The sequence below is a fragment of the Lonchura striata genome, chromosome 3, assembly GCF_046129695.1.
Source record: "Lonchura striata isolate bLonStr1 chromosome 3, bLonStr1.mat, whole genome shotgun sequence".
Taxonomy (NCBI): domain Eukaryota; kingdom Metazoa; phylum Chordata; class Aves; order Passeriformes; family Estrildidae; genus Lonchura; species Lonchura striata.
This window is the reverse complement of record NC_134605.1, coordinates 8522442-8548787: the sequence shown is the minus strand read 5'-3', so window position 1 is coordinate 8548787 and position 26346 is coordinate 8522442. Positions and strand designations below refer to the sequence as shown.

At 41.0% G+C, this 26346-nt stretch overlaps 1 protein-coding gene across 5 annotated transcripts in view; it reads left to right on the top strand.

The window, feature by feature from the left end:
* Positions 1–4936: 4936 nt before the first annotated feature.
* The window catches only part of MARK1 (microtubule affinity regulating kinase 1), a 56617-nt gene continuing 35207 nt past the window's right edge, over positions 4937–26346 (top strand). For all 5 annotated transcript variants that reach the window (XR_002467485.2, XM_021552535.2, XM_021552517.2 and 2 more), the window contains exon 1: positions 4937–5061. Coding sequence is in view for 4 of the 5 variants with exons in the window: in XM_021552535.2 (XP_021408210.2) it covers positions 5011–5061 (51 nt within the window). In the remaining variant the exon portion in view is untranslated. The remainder of the gene's footprint in view (positions 5062–26346) is intronic.

Sequence of the window (26346 nt, the reverse complement as noted above, 5' to 3'; positions counted from 1 at the left end):
ACTTCTGGTCTCTGGTGGCCCTCTGAAGATCAATGGCAGATCACCAGGCATCTTGTTGCAGGCTTTCTGCCATCCTGCCCCATCTCCTGGGGATATCTAAAGCTGGGTTTAAAACTGTAGCAGAGGGTCCCCGAGGACTACTTCTAGCGAGTCTCCTGTCTCCTTTGTCCCTGGCTTGCTCTCTGCTCCTGGACAGACCATTTAGACCCTCTACTCCACAGATCTACAGCTTTGCAACAGCTAAGAAAGCTTCCCAGCTCAAATGTAGAGGTGCATTATGATGTATTTGATAGCTCAGATACAACTATGATAGGAATCATGAAGATTTAAATGGTTATTTTACTCTTTAACATGCTTTCATAACAAATAAATATTTTCAGATAAAAGGAATGCCAAAATATTGCATATTCATTACAGATACTTTCAACATACTACATGGTTTTCATTATTACTCTCTGATAGTCTTTTCTAAGAATGTTAATGTTTCCCAAAAAATGAATAGCAAAAAAGATGTTGTCAGTGCTGATGCATGAAAATTATTCAAGCCTTACCTCCTCTGCCAAGATACTAATCGAAATTCAAGCTACAAAAAAAAAAAAAAAAAAGGAAAGAAAAAAAAGAAACTGATTTAAAAAGTAAGTTTGAAACCACTACTAAAAGCCACAACAGTCAAAAAATGCTGCAACAGAAGAAAACAAGGGGTGAAATTCGCAAAGTTGCCATTGCCCCAGGTTTCATTGTGGTTCTACCTCAGTGCTATGGTGGCTTGCTAGTTTCCTTTTGAAACTCTTCACATGTGGGAAGAAGTTGGCTGTATGGCTGAAGAGACTGGGGGCATCAAAAGAAAGATGAGATATCAAAGCTGAAGGAAACAATCAAAACTAGTTATTTTTAGCTATGATTATTAAGAGACAGTACAGAGATCTTTAACACAGAGGGACCAGTTTACAAGACCCTTCTAGTTTTTAGGCCATCAGAGACATGCCCAGGGACAGAGAAACTGCCCTTACAAGTTTCTTCAGATCACTGTCAACCCATATGTTTAAGAAGTAATTCTCTCTTCTCTGGAGTAGATTTTCCAACACCATTTTAGACGCCTTGGGGATGTGCAAGAAATTTCTGAAACTACAAAGTTGTACTGTGATTTTATTATCCTTCTCCCAGATGTCCAGGCAAATCAGTGACAAATGCTTCTTTTATTTAACATTTTCATATAAAGTTCTTACATGGATATTTGTAGGGCACTTCTTTGTAATGGCATAGAAAGAATAAAAACCTTCAGTTACGCAGAAAAAGTGAAGACACAAATTTAACTACTAAATTTCAGTACAACTGACTTTGAGACAAATTCTGGCCTGTTCAATGTCTTTAAACATTTTGGTGAGGTATTTTGCTCATACATGATGAGAGTATTCCCAAAAGGTATGGCTTGCTATTAAAAAAAAAAAAAAAAAACAAACTCATTTGTTTGCAGGTTTAAAGTATTAGAACAAATTATAAGTTACTTAACTTTCCACTTAGATTATACTTCCTAATGATTCTGACAGCAAAATCAGAACCTTGATTGCAACTATTAACATATTTACAAAGTCTACATATATTCAGAGTACACGTAATTTTTTTTCCAGTGTCCCTCATGAAAGTAAACAATCCATGGTGCCCTGTACCTGTAGTTTGTAATGACCTCAGGACTCCTTAATTCCACTGAAGCTTTACTGCATACAGCTGGAGGTATTTTACTCTTTCATATTTGTCAGGTCTTTCATTTAGTTTTCCACAATACAGTAGATGTTCTGGTGTAATGAAAGGCAATAAAGAGCATGAGTTTGCTCTGCTTTATTCACATCTCAGTGGTCACCTGTTCCCATGTTATTTCTGAACCTCTCACCCTTTTGCTGTTGAGAACTGAATTTGAAAATTGTGGGAAAAGGTTTCATTCCAGCCAGTGTCTGAAATCACTACTACAGTAGTGGGTGGGATTTGGGTCCTGGTAAAGGTGGTGGACTATTCACATTTTCAATGCCAAAGCTGAAGCCATTCACTAAATATACATAGCTCCTGCTGGGCACCAAGCAGGACTTAATGCTACTTGAAGCAGCAATAACTTTTGGCATATTTTAGTTGCAGGTCTCAGACAATTTGAAGCTTTCTCCTTCCACACTATTTTTGTGCTCAGACCACTGCCTTTCTTCTGCTTTGTCTCTTTGGAGAGTGACTGAGTTATGACAGGAGTGTCTCTGTGGTCACCTTCTCTTCCATGCAGCTCTTCAGTCATTGTCCCTGCATTTTCCCACCTGGTGGAAACATGAAGCCTGTAGTAATAACACAACAAAATTAAACAGAGTGATTAAATGAATGACTGACCTTGGCAACATGAAAGAAGATGACAACAGTAAAAACCATTGCCAAAACAACTGCAAAGCAGATCTTCAGATAACAAGAATTACTACGTTATTACACTTTTAATTTCTGATGACATTTTCCTATGAAATACTGACCAAAGCTTATTCAAATTGTAAGGCAGGAAGTCTCTCTAAGCTTTGCCTTAGTTAGTGGTGCCATTAAACACATTTAGAAGACATTGGAGCTTACACTTCTTTCTTCCCTGGCCACAGGTACATACACAAATCCATACCAGGATGGGCTTGCACCAATGGGAGTTTTGACCAAGTAAGGATTGCAGAATCAGGGGCCACACACAGAGTCCTAGACACAGTCTTGTTCTTACTTGGGATAAAAGTGAGTGCATTTTGATGAGCTAAGTGACTAAACTGGGTTAATATCCAGTTTGTCAACAAACTTGTTTTGGCATGCCGGCTAGACCATGGTTGCTTACCTCAAATAAACCCAATCTTGGATTATTTCATTCCCAGTAAAATGAAGGACCCTGGAATTTCCTTTGCAGTTGGTAGCTCCAGCTATGTGAGGAAACAGCTAGGATTCACAGAAGCCCTTGCCAGGGTTTGGGAGGCTTTGGTCTGAGGATGAGCTGGGAACCTCTCTCGTTTCCAGACTGACAAATCATGTATGCTCAGAGCAGCAGCATGCTGAATGTGCAAAGAGCAAGTCCAGTTACACTGCTCCTACAGCATGGGGATGTTCTCTGCCTGTGCCTGCATCAGCTGTTTTCCCAAATATGTGGAAAACTCCACTGTGGGCTGACCAGTGCTGAGGAGCTGGGGGTACCTCTTGAATGACAACAGGATTAATAGAGCCAGAATTAAACATACACTTACTAGTGTGTTTACTTATACATACAGATGCATATATATGTGTTATTTATCAGTAATGTATAACAGTCAGTGCTCTTTCATGAGCACATAAGAGCTTCCTGAAGATAGATACAAAACTTATGAAGTGCCTTCCAAAGTATTTTCCTAAGGAAGCTTTTCCAGAACAAGGACTGTGTTTACAGAATTTATGAAGATGTTTACAGCCTCAGCTACACAAATCTGTCAAAGTATTGCAATGGAAATTCAGACCCACTGTTTTGCTTCTGGTGCAGAGGAAGTTGGGGGGTTTCTTGCATTTTTTCCAGATTATTTTTAGAATTTGGTGAAGGGCTTTGCTGGTTTTCCAGCAAAAGCTGCTGTTGTGTAAACACTAGTAACTTCTCAAAGACAAAAATGCATGTATGGTTCTAATTTTAAGCACGTGAGGTCATTGGTTAAGTGCTCAAGAACTGTGCGCTGGTCGGACATGAGCAGAGGGATGCGCTGCACAGTTTTGTTGGTCCCATTTCAGCTTCAAGTGGGTAAAGGAGGCTGGAGAGCTGGCTGAGGTGCACAAATAAACCGTTTGATTTACACAGTTGCTCTGATGCTGACATAGGGTTTAAAAACCTCCAGAAGCCATGAATTGCAGACTTGAAGCTGTGCAAAGAGGCAGAAGGGATGCCCCACTGCCCTTCCTCAGGCTCCTGGTTACCAGAGACAACGGAGAGCCAAGGAGGGAGAGCTGCTGGCAACCCACTAGCCGACATCAGCGGCCCCAGCAGCCCAAGGGCTCTGTCCCACAGCCACACGCAGAGGGTTTGGGGCTCCCCAGGCCACGGGCGTTCTCCGAGGCCTCTGCACCCCGCCAGGCTGGGGGACACACCCGGGGCCTCGGCGGCCCTGGCCCCGGGGCAGTGCTCAGCCCTCCCCTCGGCGGGCAGCACCCGTCCCACGGCGGCACAGCCATTCATTACCGAGCTGGAAGGGACCCACAGGGACCATCGAGTCCAAGGCTCTGCGCACGACAGTCCTAACAATCAAAGCATGTGTCTGAAAGCGCTGTCCTAAAGCTTTCCAGCTCTCTCAGGCTGGCGCTGTGCCCGCTTCCCTGCGGAGCCCGTTCCAGTGCCCGGCCACCTCTGGGTGACGAGCCCTTTCCTGAGCTCCAACCTAAACCTCCCCTGAATGAGCTCCAGGCCGTTCTCTCGGCTCCTGTCACAGAGAGGGATCACTCCCGCCTCTGGTTGACTATGAGACCCCACATGGTTCACTTCAGCCCCGGGCCCAGGGCGCGCTCCCGCCCGGCCCCACCCGGGCTGGGCCGTGACGGAGCCGCGGCGCCGGCGCCACAGCAGCGCCCGCCCGCCCGCGCTTGGCGCGCCCGCTCGCACCGCGCGGCGCTTCCTGCGGCGGGGCCGGCGGGGCGGGGGCGGGCAGGGGAGGAGGCGGAGGAGGGGAGAAGCGAGGCGGAGTTGGTGCCGCCGCCGGATGCTGCGAGGAGGCGCCGCGGCCCCCCTGCGCTGCCGGTCGCTCACCTGAGCGGGCAGGAGGGCGGGGAAGGAGGAGGAGCCGGCGGCCGAGCTGCGCGGACCCCGGCGGCGGCGGCGGCGCGGCGGGCGGAGGGGCAGCCAGGCGGTCGGGCGAGGCGATGGCGCCGGGCGCGTAGCGGGCAGGAGGCCCCGCGTCCCGCCGTGTGCGCCCGGCTGCCGGCGGGGCCGGCCGGCGGGCTCCGCCGCGGCCTAGGAGCGGCCTCCGCTCTCGGAGCGCCGGGCGCGGCGCCGCCGCGGCCCGCACCATGTCCACCCGCACGCCGCTGCCCACCGTCAACGAGCGGGACACGGAGAACGTGAGTGCCGCGCCGGGACCCCCCTCCTCCGTGCTTCCCTCCGCCTCTCCCCGGTACCCCGTGGCGGCCCGGCCCGTCGTGCCGCCCAGGCCGAGTGCCCCAGGGGCGGGCGGGCCGCGGCCGTGCGGAGCGCCGGGCCGGCCCCGCCGCCTGCCCGCGCCCCTGGCTCCTCCATGCGGCGCTGCCGGGGCGGGCCCGGCCCGCCGCGCTCCGCGGCGCCCCAGCCTGCCCGCGGCCCCGGGCCTCCCGCGGGGAGCCCTCCCGCAGCCCTTCCCAGCGCTCCCGGGCCGGGCCGGGCCGGGCCGGGCTGCCCTTATATGTCCTCAGCTGGCCGCGGGCCCCCGGCAGCGAGAGGCCTGTAGCCCCTGCGGGCGGCAGCCGGCGTGCCCCGCCTTAGGGCGGCCCCCACGCTCGGCACCTCCGCGCCCGCCTTGGGATATCCACTTGCGGGCTGTCTGACAGCCTGGCGCTTCGCCTTGCCTCACCTTTTGGGGCTCAGCGGTACTTGCTCTTTGTTCGGTTTGCATCTCCAAGACGGTCCCTGGTGTTGTGTCCCTTCCTCTGCTTTGCTTTGTGTTGCCTCTGAGAGAGCTGTGGTCGTGTCCTTGGTTCTTCGCCGAGTTCATTGTATCTTCCTTTGTGCTCTGTTTAAACATCTTTGCGTTCTGCTCTGCTCCGCCCGGACTCGATGTGACCAATTTAATTCTCTGGTGTGGTGGTCTTCCATAGAAAATAATCGGTCTTGGCTATGATGGACAGTGTACCTGAGGAATGCTGGGCCATGTCTGGTCCTGTCCATCAGTGGTGATTATTTACATAGGTGGTAATGTGGGAGTTGTGAAATTTTCCTCTTGGATGAGGGGACCAGTGTTAAAAGCACTATTGTTTGCAATATGTATACTTAATTGCCTTTGGGAGGGTGGCAGAAAGAGGGGGTAAAAGGAGTAAAAGGAAATATAACACATGCAGTCATAGCCACCTTCTATTTGTGTGGAAAGTGATTGGTAAGGAACTAAGGAATATGGCCTAGTGGGCTGAAATGGGTTGAAGAAGATGATTGTAGTGCATCAATCTATTCTATAGGCATTCTGGCTAGTAGCAGGAGCTTCTAAGGTTTGTTGCTGTACAAGCCCTAGCAGTAGTGCCTCCTGAATAGGTTACTGACTGATATGAAATGAAAAGTGGGTGTAAGAAGCTGATTTGGAAGACAAAGGTAACAGAGATAATATAACGAGAGAAGTGAAACCCCAGTGTGGTGAATTATTATAATGAGCTTTTAGTATCAGTCACTCAGTGGAAGTTTAATTGATACAGCAATATCAGACTTATTGCTAGTTAATGCAAATAGATGTGTTTGGTCTGTCCTTACTCTTCATGGACTGATGAGTTCTGTGTTTGTAAGAACAAAAGCAAGTCCTTGGGATGAACATTTTGATTTAATTAAATGATAAAGTCCAGGTTTGCATGATACATGTTACTCATGAGTCTCTATTTCAAATGTATATAGGAATGTAGATGAGAGATAGATGACAGAAAAGGATAAGAAATATTTATGTTTATATCTGGTAATACAGTCCATAAGACTTGCAAAATATACACAAGGCAAATGGAAATATTTTCAAATATCATAATCTTTTATGGAATGAAAACTTCAGAGTGTTGGTCGTTAATGTAGAAGATATTACACTATTTGTGAGTGCTCAGTTTTGACACCTAAGGAATACTAAATATTAGTTTTTTATTACTGTAGTTTCAGAGAGTGCACTGGGCATCTGAAACACTTAGGTTTTTACAGGGTATCAGAATACTTAAAATTGCACATTTGCTTCTGAAAATCTTGGTGCAAGTCTGAAACCTTATACTAATGAATATCATCTCCTAGCCAGATAAGCACTAAAGATCTGTGCAGTTGTAAGCTCCCCAGTCTGCACAGAGTTACTCCAGTGCTGTCATTAGTCCTCAGGATTTTGGCACGGAGACCTCGAGCTCTGCCTGTTGGGCAGCCTCAGGAGCTATCCTGGCCACCCGTGGTGTCTCTTACATCAGACCTTTGGCTAAAGTGGCAAACGGAGGAGGGAGGAGGAGTAGGTGGTCCATTGCTGACTTCCTGATCAGCAGCATTCCTTGATTTAAAATGGATTCTGTGAGGGTGAGGTGAGACTCTTAAATTACTTTTAATGTGCTTCCTTCTGCTAATCAATTCTAATGGACTGGGGAACTGTTTATGCTGGTGGCTCATGATAGACAAAATCGAGCTAGTAAGCTCTGGGTAACCGAGGTGGTAAGTTGTAACTAAAGGGAGAAGTAATTGGGAAGAGTGAGGAATTAAAGAGCTGGTAAAAAAGTCCATCTTTGCAGTGCATATGTCCAGTTCTCCAGTATGTATATTAGCAAAGCTCTCCTGAGCAGCTCATGGTGATCTTCGGTGAAGGCTCTTTTCTTCCACCTGGTGCACGTGGCCATCTCACAGCGTTGCTCCAGTGTGTGACTCCCAAGGAATTGACTGGAGCTCTGTGTCCGGAGAGAGCTGATTGATGCTTCTGAGTACAGCCCTACATGTGTGTCCAGCTGTGCTCTGCACATGGGGTGAGGTTGTAGCATGAAATAATGGGGAGCTACCCTGCCACTACCACCCCCTGTCTCTTGGTAGCTGCTTTCAGTACTTTGAAATAGAAAACAAATAAAATTTTAATGTGTGCTTTTCTCAGTGAGTGTGCAGGCATTTGTGTTATCATTTGAAAAAAGAAATTATAATATTGGGTATAGCAGCTATTATAAGAATATACATTCCTTCAGGAATTACAGGAGTTCCTGATGGGATGGGTGAAAAAACTTGCATGTTTCCATAATGCCTTGTGCCTTTTGTCCTACAGTGCCCTTTGAAAATACTTTAGAAGGGATAAGATCAGGCAGCATATTACTTGATAAAGTCTTATCAGAAAGCTGGAGTGAAAAGAACAGGAACTGGCAGCATCGGACAGACAACAGGTGGAGGGAGCCAGGGCCCGGGGGGCATCAGTCTGTGTGTAACTGATAGGTCTCCCCTGTGGAGCTTCACACTCTTTTTCCTTTCTTTGTCTTTTCGCTATTCCTGACATCTCCCAGTGCTATGCTTAGCTTCCCTAGCATATGTCTGTAAATACTTTTCACTGGAAATGTTATTTCTCGCTCATGAAAGCTGTGTTTAAGGAAGCAAAGTAAATTATGATGATGATCAAATACTTATTCTTACTAGCAGTTTATTTGGAATCTTGGGGAAATTAATGGGTGGAGAAGGTACTGTATTTTCATGTGTATTACTGGATTTATTTTTTCAAGTGAGGGGTAAGAGCAGTATTCAAAATAATAATTTTCCCTGTTTTGATTTTGTACATGTAACTATTTACAGCCTCCTCTTGATGTATATTTTTGTACACTGTGACAGGTAGTGTATCACTGCATTTAAACAATTGCAGTCGGGGTTAGTTTGGGTGAGCTGAGCTTCCCATTTCTGCTGTTGGTGGAAAAAGAGGACAGGAATCAAAAGTTTTGAGCTAGACTGTCTCTTCTGTTTTCATTGAGTCGGTATTAATTGAGGAAAGAGGGGCTTTTATGTTTTCCCCTTCATAACGTGTTGCCTTGTATTGTGTAATTAAATTGAGGAATGGTTTTCCTGAATTAAGGCAGAAGAGAAGAAATACATAGGTCATATATTCTCTTAGATGTTTTTAGGGAGCTCTGTGTAAGAAAAGACTCAGAGATTCAACAGTTGGCTCTATTCTACTTGCTGTATAGTACTTTAAGTTAGTAAGAATGAGAATGCTGAAAGTAGCTTGCTTTTTCTGACATAAAGACCTCTTAGTCTGGCATAAGAATACTTTTTTTTCTTCCATAGTAAGTGTAATTTAGTCTTTTGAAGGTATTGCTATTATTTGTGAAGGTATTGCTGTTTACTTGTGCTGTGGTTTTACCTATCTAGCTAAATTTTAAAGTATTATTTTGTTTTGTACTTTTCAAATACCTCAAAGTTGTTTATTTCTGCTGGAGCAATCTGGCATGTTTACAGTGGAAGAAGAAGTGAACAAGGCAGGAGTGTTGGATGATAATTCTGGCCAGAGTTGAGGAGGAATGTGGGAATTGTGGTTTGTCTTTACCTAGCCAGTGCTATGTGAGAATGATTGAGATGGTGTGGCAAGGGAAGTTTTAAGAAGGATAAAGCAGTGACCTATGACCATGTGATGTGCTTCACTATCATACAAATAATTATAACTTTGACACATTTACACCCATTCCTTGGTTAGCTATGGGACGGTGACATCTCAGATGCCAGCTCAAGTGGGTGTGGTTAAGGATGCCTTTCTACGAGACAGCTGCATTTTAAAGAGGAAAGTTGAACAGGGCAAGAGATAAGAGGATAGAATGAAATGGTCAAGTTGGGATGATAATGATTATACCACGTTTAATTTCTTTTTTTTTTTTTCCCTTCTGGATTTTCTTTTGCACAATAAGAACACATGGTTTTGATTTGGACAGGGGGGCGTGGGAGAAAGTATCTGACAAGAATTTATCCCTTCAGGGCCTTAAGCAGAAGAATGGCCTAATTTCCAAGCCTTATGGGTTCAAGAGTACAGCTGTATCTTTCTTATTCACAGGAGATGGACTTGAGCAAAGTGAAGAACGCTTGAGTTTTTTCCTTGCAAGTTTATTTTCCTTGATCATAAATAGACCATTAGATTCTATGTTTGTTGAAATGGTAAGAAGAGGGTATGTGCTCCTAATCTTGTTTTGAAGGTTTGTGTTTTCTCTATGCAGACTTTTTATTGTTATTTCGCTTCACATCTGGAGTGAGCTTCTATGTTGTGGAGGGAAAACACATGCTGAGCTGGAGCACTATGCATGGCAAGAGCAAGGGTCATTTTGAAGTTAACCTTCTGTATGGATCAGAGAGAATCATGGGACAGGCAATACACATGCTTAATTTCATTTTCTTTATGCAAAGAGGAATATTTTGGTACAAAAGACTGAAAATGTTCATGGTTCAGTGTTCTTTATATGCATCACAAATGAGTGTACAATGTTAAGGCTCAGAAAGAGTTAATGCAGTTTGCTTGTAGAACTAGTTTCATTTCATACTTCATGGGGTTTTGAGGTTCACAGGTAAACATAAAGTTGGATTGTTTGTGGTTGATGTTCTGAAAACTGTACTTACATGGTCAGTGGACTTAAACACTGAACTAGAACAATGAGAGTATGTTCTGAGAAAACTGACCAGTTGGGTCTTTTCTGTTGTATATTAATGATCCTATGGACTTACTATTTATATTAAGGAAGATTAATTTTTTTTTTTAATCTCTGCATTTTAAATGTTTCAATCCTCAGTAAAGACAGATTTTTTTTCCCTGTGACACCTGATTGCATTTGCAAGCTAATGTTTCTACTATAAATGTGTTAAGTTTTTACCATCACAATTGCTGTTGTTCAGCAGAGGAATCTTCTCCAACTTTTAATTGTTATCGGTAGTTTAAACGTAGAAAAAGTAGTCACTTAATTTTTAAGTGCAGATACTGTGATTTCTCTAAAATTGTATTCTCAGTGATTTGTAGTTGTACTTGTGGAGTTCTCCTTATTCTCAGAATTTAGATAGACTATACTATCTCACTGATGCTTGAGAGAACTTTAAACAGTGTTCCAGTAGAGCAGATTAAGAAACTATCCTGTAAGAAGGAGATTATTTTACAATTAATGTGGAGCTAGAAAACTATAGTGCAACTGAAGCCCTAAAACAGGTTTCTTACAGATTGGCCTACTCACAGCTTGAGAGTTTGGGCAAACTTTTCATATGTTGCAATATCAGAGAAGAAAGCATTTTATCACTTCTTTTCAGATTTTGTCTTTTAGTAACTTCAGCCTGTCCTTTATTTTAAAATACATGTTTACAGTTTGTGCTGCCCTCCAGGTTAAACATACTACTTGTAAGCTGCTGCAGACAGTGACAAGTTTCAAATTTAGCTTATTTATGTTGTGGTCATGACACCATCTATTTTTTTGTTGTTGTTGGAAACACAATGCTTGCTTTTTGTGGTTGGATTTTTTTGTTGTGTTTTTTTAATCTTTCTGGAATTTCAGAATAGGCAAAAAAATTTTGTTAGGATTTCACAATTTTTTTCTGGGTCTTGATTCTTGAATGTTTGCTCTAGATAGTGGTAAATTAGGAAGAAATGTTTTGCACAGTTGACTGTTTGTGAAAACAGCCATGAAAACAGGAAAGTTTCATCAAAACATTCACATTGTTCAGTGTAATGAATATAATGCAAATCAATCTGAGTTTTAATAAAAAGGTCTTTCTCCACATCAGCTACCAAGCCTGGTTAATTGTTAGCATTTCTCTACTTCTTTCACATTGTCAATTAGCTTTTCTTTGGTGTGTTCTCTGTACTCAGTGCTAAACTGAGCTTTAAATTGGGCCAGTTGTGTTTCACATAAGAATGAATCATCTTTGTTTTTTGTGAACAACTTGGTAAAAGAGCAAAATCAAAGGCTTATTGAGATCTCAAGGTCAGTTTGAGACTTCTTAGCTGTATGTGATGATTCAGGTTAGATTGTTTTCGTGAGCATCCTAGTAAATCTAAGGTTAAAAATTCCCAGATGATAAGATGGCTGTTGTTTATAAAGTACATTTCCCTGTGACTGTTTCAACTTTTATTTCCAAAGTAGTGACCAATCATGCTGTAATTATTGCAGAAAAATAGTTGAAGGCAAGAACATTTGAAACCACACACTGTGCTTGTCATAATCCTGCGTTTTTTTGACCTGAGATGGCAGTCGAAAAAAAGTTTGGTTGGTTGGTTTTGGTGGTGGAGTTTGGTTTGTTAGGGGTTTTGGGTTTTTTTTTTTTTTTTTTTTTTTTTTGTTTGTTTTGTTTTTTAATATGAGCATTTTTTTCAGGGATGGCTTTTTGTATGCTTTCAAAGAAAACAGCAACTTTTGCTGAGAGACACATATTCACAGTTGTAGTAGGGTGCTTGCACAGTTAAATTCATCTGGGCTGCAGTTAACCTTAAAAGCAATGAACCATGATTGTTCATGGAGCACTTCCACAATTTAGTGTCTAATGATTGATCAATAGTATTTATGTGAAACCCAAAAGCACAGGTTTGTTTAGCATCTCTGTAGAGTGAAAGATCATTTTGTTCTTCTGCAATTCTCCCTCTTTTCAGGACAGCTGATGAACAGTCACTTCACATTGCTTAAATCCTTGTGGAAAGCAGGTTGTCTTGCTGGAGTGAATGTGTTTGTGGGTTTTCAAGCTCTCCTCTTTTGCTGTTGCATATGGTTTCAGGAAAAAGTAATTTTGCTTTTTTTATCTTGCTGTTCCTATGCTTGTGGGATGCCTTAGGTATAGGCTGTGATATCAAACTGAGAAGTGGTCTCTACTCCCCTTGTGTGGTTGGCATGAATGTACCTTACAATTAAGATTACTGTTGTAGAGAACCCTTCATGGCTGTTCAAAATTTAAGTGCTCAGTACAAATAGCTTCTGTCCCTTTGTGTGCAAACTGTTTCAGTTAGCAGTGTTTTATAAAAGTGTATGATTGTTACAGAGACCTAAATATAAAATACAGCAAGACAATGTGTGGTGAAGAAAAGAGTTCTCTTTCTTCACACTTGGCTTCTTCAAAAGCCTGACAGTATCTCAGAAAGAGGACTCTTTACGGTAAGCTTTAGCCAAAGTAATTGTTTATATGTCCAAGATGTATACCCACCCTAAAAGAGCATTGAATGGCCACACTGATATGTGTATCACAGCCACAATGATTTCTGAGGTAAGGGTTGTTAGACATAATGGAGTTTTACTGAGGTCACAGTGAATCAGGTTTGTGACTTTGGAGCAGCCTCTGCCTTGTTCACTGTGACCCTACTGATGTGCTGGGAAGAAGCAGAGTAATTATCCTGGTTTTTATTTAAACATCTGTAGAATTCACAAAAGTAGCAGAATGTTAATCAAAGTAGAGAATGATGTCCAAAGTTAATGTGTATTTCAAGTGATCAAACATAAGGAGTTCTGTCCAGCGGAGCTGCAGAACTGTATTTTAAATACATGGTTGTGATATGTTGAATAAGACCAGATCTTCACCTCTGATGAAAGCACTTGTGTAGAACATCAGTGTTCATGTAGCTGAACATACAGAGTTACTGGATAGCCCATGGCAGTCTTTTGCAAAAGCAGATAATGATATTACTGGTGACAAAGTCTAATTGCTTTTGTATTATAAAGCAAAGTAGTGCCTGATAACTTTTAAAATCTCAAGCAGACACAGAATTAGGCCAGGTTGTTAGAGAGAAGTGATATCTTTCATTAGACAGATGTGGTTGAAGAAAAGATAAGATTTGGATAGTAGCAGGGCTTGCTGGAAAGGCTCTTGCCTAAGGTGAGACTTGTGGTAAAACCTGTAGTGCCTCTGCTGTGCTTCTGTAGGAGGGCCCACACCTCCCTCACGGTGCAGTAACACACCTCCTTGTAAGCAGAGGCTCAGCCTTAGTCACTGGGGTAGAGTATATTTTAAGCTCTCCTGGAAGGTTTCCTCCTGGATTCCTCCCTTCCCCCCTGTTGGTTCTTATCTTTCTCATCTTAGCCCAATGCTCGAGAAGAAAGTAATAGAAAAATAAAGTAAAACACCTTTTACTTGTCTTCAAGCAGTACTTTTTTTTTTTTTTAGAAGGGAAAAGGCCATTTATTTCTAATCTTAAGGTTGTCACATAGATAATTTCTCTTATTTAGTCCCTCAAAAATGTGACCAATTTAATTTTAAACCTGGTGCTAGTCCATAACCTGCCATCACATCAGCTTTATCCTTACATATCCAATATGTATGTTCCCAAGATTCCGATTGACTCTATTGATTGATTTGCTGGCCAGTAAACCCCTGCAATTTGCTATAATCTCATATTCTGGCTCCCCCACCCTCCTTGTTTTCTCCCCCATTTTGCTTACTAACGTGCTTTTGTGCTGGAGCTTGGCATGCTCATTGCCAGCTTCCTTATGCTTCTCACTCTTTCTGGGACCTTTTCCAGTTTTGCTCATTTAATGACATAAGCAAACCCAATACAAAGCTTTATAAAAGCCATGTAGTTGTAGTGCCTGTTTATCCTTCAAGTAATACCCTTCTGTATGAATCCCAAGGAGTATTTTAATGTGGGAATAATCTGAATTGTAAAGCTAAAGAGAGTGAAAAAAATTCTTTGCTGTTGGTGATCTGGGAAGACCTGTTTGTATGCTGGGGGCTCTTTCAAATATTAGCAAAAATTATTACTACTAGAAATATTCATCAGTTAGACCATATTTTCCTCATTCTACCTTTCCTTCCCTCCACTCTGGTAAAGTTACTGGGCTGGGCTTTTTTCTCACATAACAGCAGAGAGTAACCAAAGCTTCATAGTGGTTGCTTAGACAGTACATACAATTTTATCATGTTCTCTTAGAGATTTTCTCCATACACTCAGATACGTGAGGAATTTTTAATGGGTGAGAGTTGCAGAGCTGGAGAAGGGAAGGGTAGGGTGTACTGCAGGCTGTGTAGCAGCAGTGTAAATTACTTGTGCTTAAACAGTAAATATCTGAAATTCCTTTTGAGAGTGCATGCTTGGCGTCAGTCATATGTAAGTATCTTTCTACTTCTTAGATGTTTGTCTTCACTTAAAATAAGTAGAAGCATAGCTCAGAAATTCAGAGAGTCTTATGTGTTAAGAGGAGTCTTGTTTTTGCCATGGAAATTACCTTAGTCTGTGAAATGCTACATTGAGCTCTTAGAGAGGATATGGTTGTTTTCCACAAATGGATTACTTGTGTAATGTATTTACTCATATCTCGTTCCAGATAATATTATTGATTTGAGGTAATATAATTCTTTAAAGCATTTGGGGTTTTATTTAGTAATTTTTTTCCAGCAGTAATCTGATTTTCTTCCCCTTGCCATTATAGTAAGGACAGTCTACTGGTGGTTAAAAAAAATCAAAGAATATGTCTTTACTTGTTGGAGTGCTAAAAAAGTATTTTTTTTCCTCAAGATCAGACTTTTTCCTTAAGAGCAGACTTCCAAAGGAATAGCATTTTTAATCCTTCAATACAATGAAATTGATACAGAAAATATTAATAATACTGTTCTGAGTAGTCTTTAGCAGACATACCTAGTATAATAGTTTTTCAAACTTGTTTTTTCTTTATTTGATATTAAATGAAATAGACTGGCTGCTTTTTAGACTTCTTTCTTCTAGTGATACACATAAGATGCACATGAACAAAGAAAATTTATGAAAGCTGTTCACAGTGTAACTCTTGCTCCATCTACTGCAGAGTCCAGTGAAATCTTATCCTCAAACCTGCTATGAGCAATGAGGGTTGAGCTAATGTAGATGCTGGAATTAGTCAGTGGAAGACATAATTATTATCAGAGAATGTATGCCTCCAGCAGTGTTTGTAGTCAGGCTAAGGGAAATCTAATCCCACAGCCAGCCTGTGGAAAGTAGACTGATAAAATTGCATTTAAAGATCCTTTTTAAGAAAGGTTTTTTTGGTCATCCAGTGACTGCAGAAGAATAACGCTCATATAAAAGTCAAGTTTGATATTTCCTAAATACTACATGATAACATATTATTACTGCTGCTTTTGTTACTATTGTTATTTTTAGGTGTTTCGTGTGACCCTTTATAAAACTTTGTATTTTGTTATTGTGTACAAGCTTTTTCCCTGTTGCTCATTAATTTCCTAGTGGTGTGTAACATTACATTTCAATACAATTTCTTTCAAGTGAGAGGTGTCAAGCCCTCTTGAGTGGTGTAGAAGAGATGAAGTGGACTCCTCTATCCATCTGTTTGTTTTCATTACCTTCAGGAAATAATTTCTAACTTGAAGCTGAATTAAATACAGCACTTGAGTATTAGATTGGAGTTATGATCAAGGGTAGTGTTAATGCTGCATGAGACATTTTCCTAATATTGTTTTGATTTAATTGAAGATTAGATTCAGCGAGTGACAGATAGAGAAAGCAGACTGAGGGGCTGTCAAGTTTATTGCCTGGAGTTTTTTATATATATATACACACATATAGGAGTTAAGTATACCTCCAGATGGCTTCCTGGCTTCCTACCCTTTCTCCAAAACTACTCCTGGTTCCAGGTCACCTGTTGGGTCGTAGGACAGCAGTAGAAAATTAATAGATTCTTTAACTGTTTGTTGAAAAGGGAAAAATATTTAACATGATAGTTGTCATCCCCAGAGCTTGGGAGCATTCTAGTTAGTTTGGTAAGTTAAGGGAAAAAATAGGGTTCCCAATGAGCCTGTGATAATTCAGGGATTGCAATGCTGTGTAAAGGGGATATGTGATCATCTCTTCTATCATGCTGTGGCTGTTCTCATCTTTTAAGAGGCAAGAGGCATTTTAGCACTGTGGGTGGGAGAAGGACCTTTGGCATATTGGTGGTGGAAGAGAGAACTGGCGGTTCATCCTAAGACCTGAAAAAATTCAGTTGTGTCCATTTGAAATCTGCTTAGGGATGACTTTTCTTTAAGGTTTGGTGACAAATTTCCAGTTTCCAGTAGGGAGGTTGGTATAATCCCTATCACCTGTAACATTGCCCTGACTTTCCCTTCCTTGAGACTGAATCAAATTAATTTCTGTTTTAATATGAGACAGCATCTGATTGGATAAGGCACCTCAGCTGGGGATCTCCAGGCATGCTACTCTAGTATTATCCAAACTGTTCTGATGTCCAGCTTGGGACAGAATTGAGAGTTGCCCCTGCTGATGGTGGGCTGCAGGCTGCTGTTGCTGCTACTGGTTATTTGATGTGTCACCATCAAGATAAAGGGAGTCTGAAATGCCCAGTTTTTACAGCCTGCAGGCTGGGATCCTGTGTAAAGTCCATAGCTGGGGATCTGGGCTTCCTCACCCACAGGTTGCAAGGACTCTGGAGAGGGTCATGCATCTTATCTTAGTGTTGGATTGGCTGCTTATTTTAATGACTGTATTAATTTTGAGTACATACTAGGTTTGTTCAAACTTCTAGTCAAAGATTATCTGACTTGTCTTATTAAGATTTACCTATATATATGTGTACATTATTTCTTCCACATTTTCCTAAATTGTTATTTTAATGGTCTGGGTAAATGCAATATCTGCTGGTTTTAATATTTTCTTTGCATCCTGTGACTTTTTTTTTTCTTTTACTTCCTTAGTAAAATTATGTAACATGCTTTATTACATTTGTTTTGTTCCTTCTTGTGCTTGGTTTTTACATCTCAATTACACTCATGTGTGATTTCTGTTCATGGTTTGAATTCAGCCCATCTACATGCTGTATGTGTGTGGTTATCAGTATTTATTATCTACTGTATCACTGGTGTCTTCCAGTGTAAAACAGCTAAATAAATGTATTCTTTTTTTCTAGGTATATTACATACTTTGCAAAATCTTTGAGGAATATTGTTGCTGTTTGCTTTTTTCCATATATCCGTTTAGCTTCCTAGTTGCATGTATTTCTGGAGTGCTACATTGCAGTAGTTTGTGATCATGAATAATTGAAGACCAAAGGTTAAAACAGGGCTGTTGCACAAGTTTAGGAGCAAGGGGCTCTGTAGATGTTGTAGTGAGAGCTCTGTGAGAAACGCACTCTGTGATCATAAGTTGCAAGGGCCAGATGCTGTTTGGACAGCTTAAAGTTAAGCATAAATCTGTGCAAGGCTGGGAATATATTTGCTAAGTTGAAATCTGGTATAGCATTATCCAGATAAAGGTAAATAATTACTACCGCTCAACTGAGGACATTTTATTTGATCTGTTAATTAACACTTAAGTGAAAAACAAGGTAGAGAGCACTCAGCAGAAGACTCTTTTCATTTTGCTGTTTGAGTTCACCATGTCCCAACCAGTTGATTTGGATACGTTGTCATAATCTTGCTCTGCTGTAAAGCATAGTTGGTCTTCTGAAAGCGTAAACTAAGTTTAGTGGTGTCCTTATAACTGTATCTACATCTCCCACCATCAGGTCATACTCTGCTAGGCTGTTCTCATGAGACAAAACTCTTCTGCTGCTTGAGTGCAGGCTTGTTGTCCGTGCCAGCTAAGATGCTTCCTCCTCTTAGGAAGGTGTTCTGGTTTTCTTGTGTGAAGGTATGTGTTGCTCCTCAGAGTCAACTTTGTGTTTGTGGAAAAAAAAAAGTCTGCAGAATGCTGAGTCTGATGAGATTCTGGCTTAAATATGAAAACTGTATGTTCTTGAGAGATGAGGTCCATTAAACCCTCTGCAGCTCTGTCTTCTGAGGCAAGACTTGTTACTGACACCAGAAGTCCTTGCTGCTGAGTGATGGACCAGCACATATTATCAAGCCTTGCACATGGAGAAATTAAACTGGTATTCTCTAGTGCAAGAGGACATGAAAGTGCTCTTCTGGTCAGGAAGGATTCCCTGCTCCTTCCTTGAAGGCTCTGTGGAAGGGCTTGAGTTATCTCTTTTTAATCTGTGTAGATCCATGCTTTCTAGTCCCCTCTTCTGTCTAGGCAACAAGTTAATTTTGAGAATTACTTTTAGTTATATTGTATGTTCTGTATGGTATGAAGGGAATTGTTAAGATGGGTCTCTGTACTCTTTAGATGAGACTTCCAAGATCCCTAAAAAGAGAACGTTAAGAGAATATGGGAAAATCATGCTGGACATTGGGTAATGGCATTTGAAACGGAGCTTGATATGATCCTCAAACATTCTAGAGTCCCTCATTGCCCAAGACAGTTTCTTTTCTAGGACATGTGCATCAATTAGTATGTACTGCTATCAGGTTAGATAATTTAATTGGTCATCTCTTCACATTTTAGAATCAGGCTTTACTTCAGAAAGTTAATAAGACCTTGAGATAAAACAGTCTTCAAAATTAGATGGTGATCTGTCTTGATGAATTTGTCATTGGATCTGGATCTGTCACTGGATGAATCCAGTAATTGGTATGTAAAGAATTCAGAAATACTGTCCAGCTTGCTGGAGGAGGAACTTTCTCTTTTGTGTAGCAAAGTGTTGAGGTGGTGCTTTGTCCACGCATGTCAGCCCTAAAGGGGAGCTTCTTGAGCTTACATTGTGTGCTCTTCTGAGGGTAAACAACACGAATAAGCAGGCCTGTTTACTTGTTTGTGGGATCTTTTTTGTTGGTTTGGGCATTTTTGTGTTTTAGGGGATTTTTGTTGTGTTGGTTTTGATTCTTGTCTGAGTCCTTGTGTGTTTTTACCTTGTTGTGGAATGGGGGTAAGTATCTCTCCTAGCTTAAGTTTCACTACTGGTGTCAATTTGCCTTTGGATTATCAAGAAAAGTAGTGTGATCAATTTTCTTTTCCATGTTCCTGTCCTGATAGTGTAGTTCCACGAGAGTTTAACATGGAGCTGATGTGATCCTGTCTTCAAAGTGCTGGGTGCTGTCTTTTGTCCTTCTGCCTGTGCTGCTGCTAGGAAGGTCTCGGGGGCTGCCTGTGCTCAGGGAGCTGGAGGTGACCCTGGCAGCAGCTTTGTGAGGGTTTCTCTGGCTCGGCTGCCTGTGCCATCCGTGTGTCCTGCTGCCCCAGCAGCAGTGAGTGTAGGTGTGTGTGGGCATGGCAGCAGTATTGGGTCACCTCCAGTAGCCATTGTGCCATGTGGGGACTCATCCAGAGTTGTTGTAGGTATGTAGTGGATGAGGAAAAAAATGTCCACTTCATAAATTTTGAGAGGAAGAATGAGTTGCAATTCAGAGCCTGGTCCCAATTAGCTGCTGTATCCTTTCATTCTGTAGGAAAACCTCAGCTGACCCAGAAGAGTGCTTGTTTGATCCCGAGTGTCAGACATGCTTCACGCTCTAATCTGGTCGCTCTTTTGTGAGTAAACCTTGCCTCCTGCTGCTGTTTTCCTTTTCTGGAGGCAAGCCTCAGGTTCCAGGATTACAGTCTCTAGACTGCAGAAACAGCCCTTTCGGTTTTGAAGTTGGATATTAAAGCATTTTCTGCTTCTTGAGCCCTGCAAATGCTTGAGGAGCTCCATGTGCTTGACATGATCCTGAACTGTATGTTGTTCCATGTCTCCCTTCTTTTGCCTTTCATCAGGCCTATTGAAAAATTACCTGGCTGCATCATTTAAAAGTGCAATAAAAACTCCTGCCGGTTTCCTTTGCCAGAAGTTTCGCTTTCTGGGTGTGTTCCTGTTCTTGTTTAGTTGATTCCATTAACAACCAACAGTTGCATTTAGTTTTCTTTTTGTTTCACAGGGAATTTTTGGGCAAACTGTGGGTGCTGTGGCATTCAGAATCAGTAGTGCCCTTCAGCTGCCTGTGCCTCCAAGTGCTGGCAGGATATCCTGGGAGAGATGGGAACACTCACTGGGAGCTCTGTGCTGGCAAGTTTGAAGAGCTCATGAAATAAGTCAAAAAAGACTGGTGTGGTTAAACTGTCACCTTCTGAGGAAAGAGCAATGGCTAGCAAGAAATGTTGAAAGAACTCTTGCCTGTGAAGGGCTGTGTTTAGATGTGTCCAGGAGGCTGCAGGAATAGTTTTGTTCCTTCCTTCCCATATGTGTTTTCCTTCAAAAAAATAGTTTGGTGTTAGGTTTCATGGGTGAGGGACATTTAACATTTCATTTTGACAAGATAGGAAATGCTTTACTCTTTTGCTTGATAAGGTTGATGGTAGTTTCTAGTACTGTACCAAATGACAAAAATGAGTAAACAAGGATTTTACAAAAACTTCAACTTTTTTTCCCTTCTTATGTTGGTTCTACCTGTGGTTTCCTGTAGCAGCTTTTAGCTGGCTTGTCTTAGTTTTCATGCGGCTACAGGGAGGGTTCAGTTTTGTGCTAGCAATTAATGGAGATGATATGGGCTGGATGGCCTGAATTAGCCCTGGAAAATCTTGTTTGTGTGTTTGGGATGAGTCAGGAAGGAAAGTGCCAGGCTGAAATAACTGTGCCAATTCTGAGTGAAGTGGAACAAAGGCAGGAAGGTCCTGTTCTGCTGCACCTGCACGCCTGGCCAGGCTGAGGGCTTCAGGCCCAGGGAGAGGAGGAAACATGTTAGCTGAGCTCGGGTTACAAGACCTGATTTCATGCTATAGAAGTAAGTATTTGTTTTTCTAAAATGCTTTGGCTCTCATTTTGGGAATGGACCAGCACATTTCTAAGGTTTTTTAATCCATCAAATAAAAAGGATTTGTAATTCCATGTGATAATGAGCTCCACCCTTCCATATGATGTTACTGCAGTGTTTAAAAAAAAGGGGAGTGAGCATACTGTATCATGCACAGGATTAATACAGGTTGGTGTAACCATATGGAAATGAGAATTATTCTAAAGATCCTTTAGTATGAACTACTGAAACTCCTTTTAGCTGTCTCTAGTTCTGCACTGTAGATCATGGGGTGTTTTCTTTACTAGATTGCTTCAAGTACAGAGCTGTAAACATTGCATCCTGTGTAGCTTGAGATGAGAAATACAATTCTGTCTCGATGTTGGCAAACTTATTTCTGTATGTTTCACATAGATTTGCATATGTTGAGCAGTTAAAAGACAAACAACAAAACCCCAAGCAAAACAAAAAAAATCCCAGCTAAACTTCCTTAGGGTTTAGATCCCATGGTAACAAGCACAGATTTAGATTTACTCAATGCTCATCATAAATTTACCTGCCACCCATGTACATGTCTGCTTTTGGGGAAAGGAACACTGTTTGTCCATTGGCATTGGGGGATTTTATTTCACCTTGTAGTAGAAATGTTTTCCTGTTACCATTGAAATTGTTTTTGTGAGATGGACAATTTACAACGGGGAAGAAAAAGGAGACACAAAAATAAAATTATAAATAAATTTCTATTATGCATTCACAATCTAGTATGCATTTAATTGCTGCTAAGAACTTAGGAGAAAAATCATGTGTACATACATTCAGTCTTTTAAATTGCCCTTTCCAAACCACTTATAGCAGAGGTGCTTTAGGAACTGTCGTATGATGTGATAGATAAGTGTGGCAAAAATAAAATGTGGTTTTGTGTATATGTAAGGCATACCTGGATGAGGAGGGAATCCCTTTCTTCTTCTGCCCCTGACTTTGGGATCAGGTACTATAATCACATGCAGTTTGCATCATACCTGTATCACCTTGATCCTCTTGACATATGATGCAGAACAAGCTCATATGAACATCTCTGATGGTTTCTACTTTGAGGTTCACCAAGAGCTTTAAAAAAATTGGACTCTTTCAGTTCAGTCTGATTGTTGCTTCAACAAAACTCTTGCTTGAGGTATCTTGCTAGAAGCTCCTAGGTCCTAAGAACTAGTGTCAGAGAACAACATGACGGCAGCTGGACATCCAGGACAGTATTTCACACCTCTGTCCCCTTTCCTTTCCTGGCATTATATTTTAAGAAACATTTAATTTTATGTGTTTATTTTATAGACTTTATTTTATGCTGACATAAACTGAATATCAGGAGTCATGTTTATGTTGTACGACTAAAGGAATGTTTCCCCCTACAATATACATATATTAAGAGCAAAACTGTTGCAGATCAGAGCTATTTAGAAGGTTGTCTTCTCAACCCTTCAGATACCCTCTGTCTGGGCTAGCTATTTTTAAAAATATTTGCATATTTGCAAAATAGGACAGCTGTTATAACTGTGTATGTGTATGGCACTTGCTTGGAAATAGTAGGAGTTATGAATATAAAAATTGGCTGAGAGATACTTTGGTCCAGGACAGCATAGAAAATACTGAGTGAGAAAAGTGTGTTGATTTGCCTTTGTAGAACTGCATGTGCAGACTTTGCTTGCATGGGCTGGCTCTACCAAGGAATTTGCCTTGTGATAAATCAAGATGGGGAAAATTCAGGACTAAGAGGTTTGTTTAATTGAGTGAGGTGTGTTTGTAGGCAGATTGATGTGTGGAAATTACCCTCTTACTATGAAGGACTATAGAGGCCCTCAGTGTTGTTGATGGAGAAAGGCTTTGTGGATTGGTGACTGGAATGGTTTGGGGGGAATTTTTAAGACCAGGCTGTAGCAGCAGTTAATATAGGTGATGTTATAAGTTTGTTGTAAACAAACTTCGTTGTAAGTTTGATCACAATGTATAATCCCTGAGAGTACTACTCCATTGGCTACTAAGTGGCTAAAGGATACTGACTACATAAAGTAGTGAAAGCCACACATTGTACCTACTTGGTGGGGTTAGTTCTTCTGCACTTTCTTAAAGGTGGTGTGGCCATCAGGTCATCCTGCTTTGGCAAAGTTACCTTGGGTAAACAAAGAAAATGATAGCTTTGAGAAGCAATGGGTCAGGTTAACTCTCTTGTGGTCTTACTGCCCTTGGATTTCTGTAACAACCCTGGTGGAATATATCAGAAGCAGACCTAGTATGGAGCAATAAGTGTTAATCGAGCTCTCTTTTGTTGCAATTTAAAACTGAGTGTTAGAAATACTTCTTTGAGATTCCTGAAAAGGTGGATTTTGTTCTGCATGAGTTCTTTTCTTATTTTGAAGTACTTGACTAATGTGCAAAATACCTAAATGCTCTAATAAACTGTTTCAGGTCTAAGCTTGTTACTGCTTCACCCTATTTTTGTATAAAATTGCATTTTATTTCAAGAAACATCTAATTTCATGTTTATTTCTAGAGACTATTTTACACTGACATAAATAAATATATTGAGTCATGTTTATGATGTACTAGTAAGGTAGTGTTTCCCACTACATATATATATGTGTGTGTGTGTGTGTGTCTATGTATATATGTGTGTATATATATATATTAGGGTATCTAGTGAAATAACAGAATCTCTCATTAAAATCCTGTGTGGGAAATGCAGCCTGTTGACTGGAATTGTTTTTGGATGACAGTGAACTTAAAGGAGAATGTTGGTTTTTACAGGCCCTTTGTTTCCAGCACCCTGAAAAATTTCTCAGAATTTAGAGATTGTTCTACTGAAATGGCATTTTAAATAGCCGCATAGTAGCTGATGCATAATGAATGAATGCATTGTAATGGAGCAGAAGGATCTGAAAACTATGTAGCCTGGCCTTCTAGACAGTGTGGATGTTGCATATATCTGTGAAATTCAGCTTTAGTATTCTTTGGAAATAATCTCTGAAATACTGTTATTTGACCTTGATTTTTATTTTTTCAACTTCTTAATCTTTTGTTTCAATTTTACTGAATGTTGATTTCTTGATCAGTTTCTACTTGAAATTCCTCTTTACCTTCTAACAATAGCAAGCTGTTTATGTGCAGAAAAGAGGCCTGTTGCAAGAATAATTTTAATTTCATTCAGTGCCGTTCATATTCGAAAATTGTATATATTTATGTGTGGTTCACAAACCAGGAAATTTGACCTTCTTTATGCATGATTTCTGTCATCTTTGGGGCATAGCTGGAGAGAATGGTTGGTTGACTCTGAGGAGAATCTGTTTGAGAAGGAATAATTAGGAACCATTCAGAGTGGCTTAGTTTTTCTGTCACAAAAGACCAAAATCCAGAATCATCTTGACCATGAACCTTGTTACTCTTTTTTCCTCTTCAGATTTGGTACTGTTGAACTGTCATTTTGATAAAATAATGCTTTTCCTGTTCAGTCTGCATTGAAATGATCTATTCTGTGAAGGCATCTTCCTCTTTGCCCATGGAATTGGTTGAGTCTATCCAACTGTTTCTTGAAGAGATCCCTTCAGGTATCTGTTGAGAGTAGTCTAATCCTATGAAGTATATGAATGGCAGCTGATATTAGGATTGCTAATCCTAATAGTAAAGATTTTATTCAGTGAGTAAAGAGACTAAAAGATTTCTAAAACTTGTTTGTGTAGCATGGTGCTGTAGCCCTGGATGGGTTCTAAGTGCAGCTGAAGTATTCACTGTTAGCACTATACAGATACTGATTTTGCATTTATAGGGGAGACTTTTAGGGGGCTTTTAGGTGTATTTTTAGGGGAGACTTTTCTTTGGGCTGTGGTTTATCACATGTGGGGCTGGTGTCTGTTGCTGAAGGAATGTTTCAAAGTCTTTTTTGCCTGAAGCTGCCCTTCTGATCTTCATTTTCAAAGTCCACAGAAAATGCTATAATGATGTGCTTCTAAAGAATAAATACTATTACTAGCGTGTTATTTCACAGCTGAATAAGTTTGTCTGATATACAGAATCTAAACATGCCTGGCTTGCTTGGTTCTCCAGTAATTTGGAAAGCAGTTTAGCAGTGGGAGTACAGTAGTATTTTGCAGAAAGACTCATGCAAAGAAAAGACAAACAAAATTATATTTAGGGCTGTTCTCTTGGCTATAGTGAATAATTAATAATGCTGGAGGTGATGTAAGCAGGGTTGTGCTACATTTGGGAAGAACATTCTGGTTGTGGTATACCCCTTGTTTTTTCCGGTTGTGTTGCAGCTGTTTGCTCCTTTTCCCAATTGCACTACTGCTTATGTCCTGAAATAATCCTGCCTGGTTCAGTGGGACTGCCTGTAAGCCTGAGTGTTTACAGGAGGGGATTGACTTCAGTCTCCAACAAATGCAGACTGAAGCTGGAAGTACTGCTTTAAATTCTGGTTAGATATGAAAATAATTCCATAAGGAATGATGGATGAGGTCAGCACAGCCCAGCATTAGGCTGGGTATTGGGAGAAGCAGTAAAACTCCAGCTACCCTCAGACTGCTTTCAGCTTAAAGTCAGCGATCTATGAACAGGCTCGTTAGTGCTCTGTACAAAGATATCCACTTTTTAATTGAGGCAGTCAATAATGGGAAAATATTCAGGTAATGTGCAGGTGTCTGTTGGTGCTTTATGCTTAGCTGGGAGTAAGCATGCCTTTCTGCTATAAATCTAAAAACTGCTCTGGGAAGACACTCTTTCTACCTCCAGTATTTGGCAGCTTTCAAAGTCTGTAACTTAAAAGATTAGAAGCTAAATTTTACCTGTTAAACATTTGTACCCATCTGCCACTCTTAGAAAGTATTTGAAATACTGAAACACTTAGCACTCCTTTGACATTTTTCATTACTTTGGTTTCTCCTTGGAGCAATTCCAAGCCCCATCTGTAACTTGCCCCTTATATACTTGGAAGTTAGAGTACAGAAGCAGATTTCAGTGACTAACATTTAACGTGGGATGATGTGTTGGCATGCATTAAAAATAACTTCCTTTTAGTTCTTCAGACTTTTGAGATTTAAAATATTTTATGCGATCTCATGGGGTTTTAAAGAATAGTTATTTTTAAATAAAGATGTAGATAGTTTGCTACTTGAACAAGAACTTTAAAAGATGCAAAT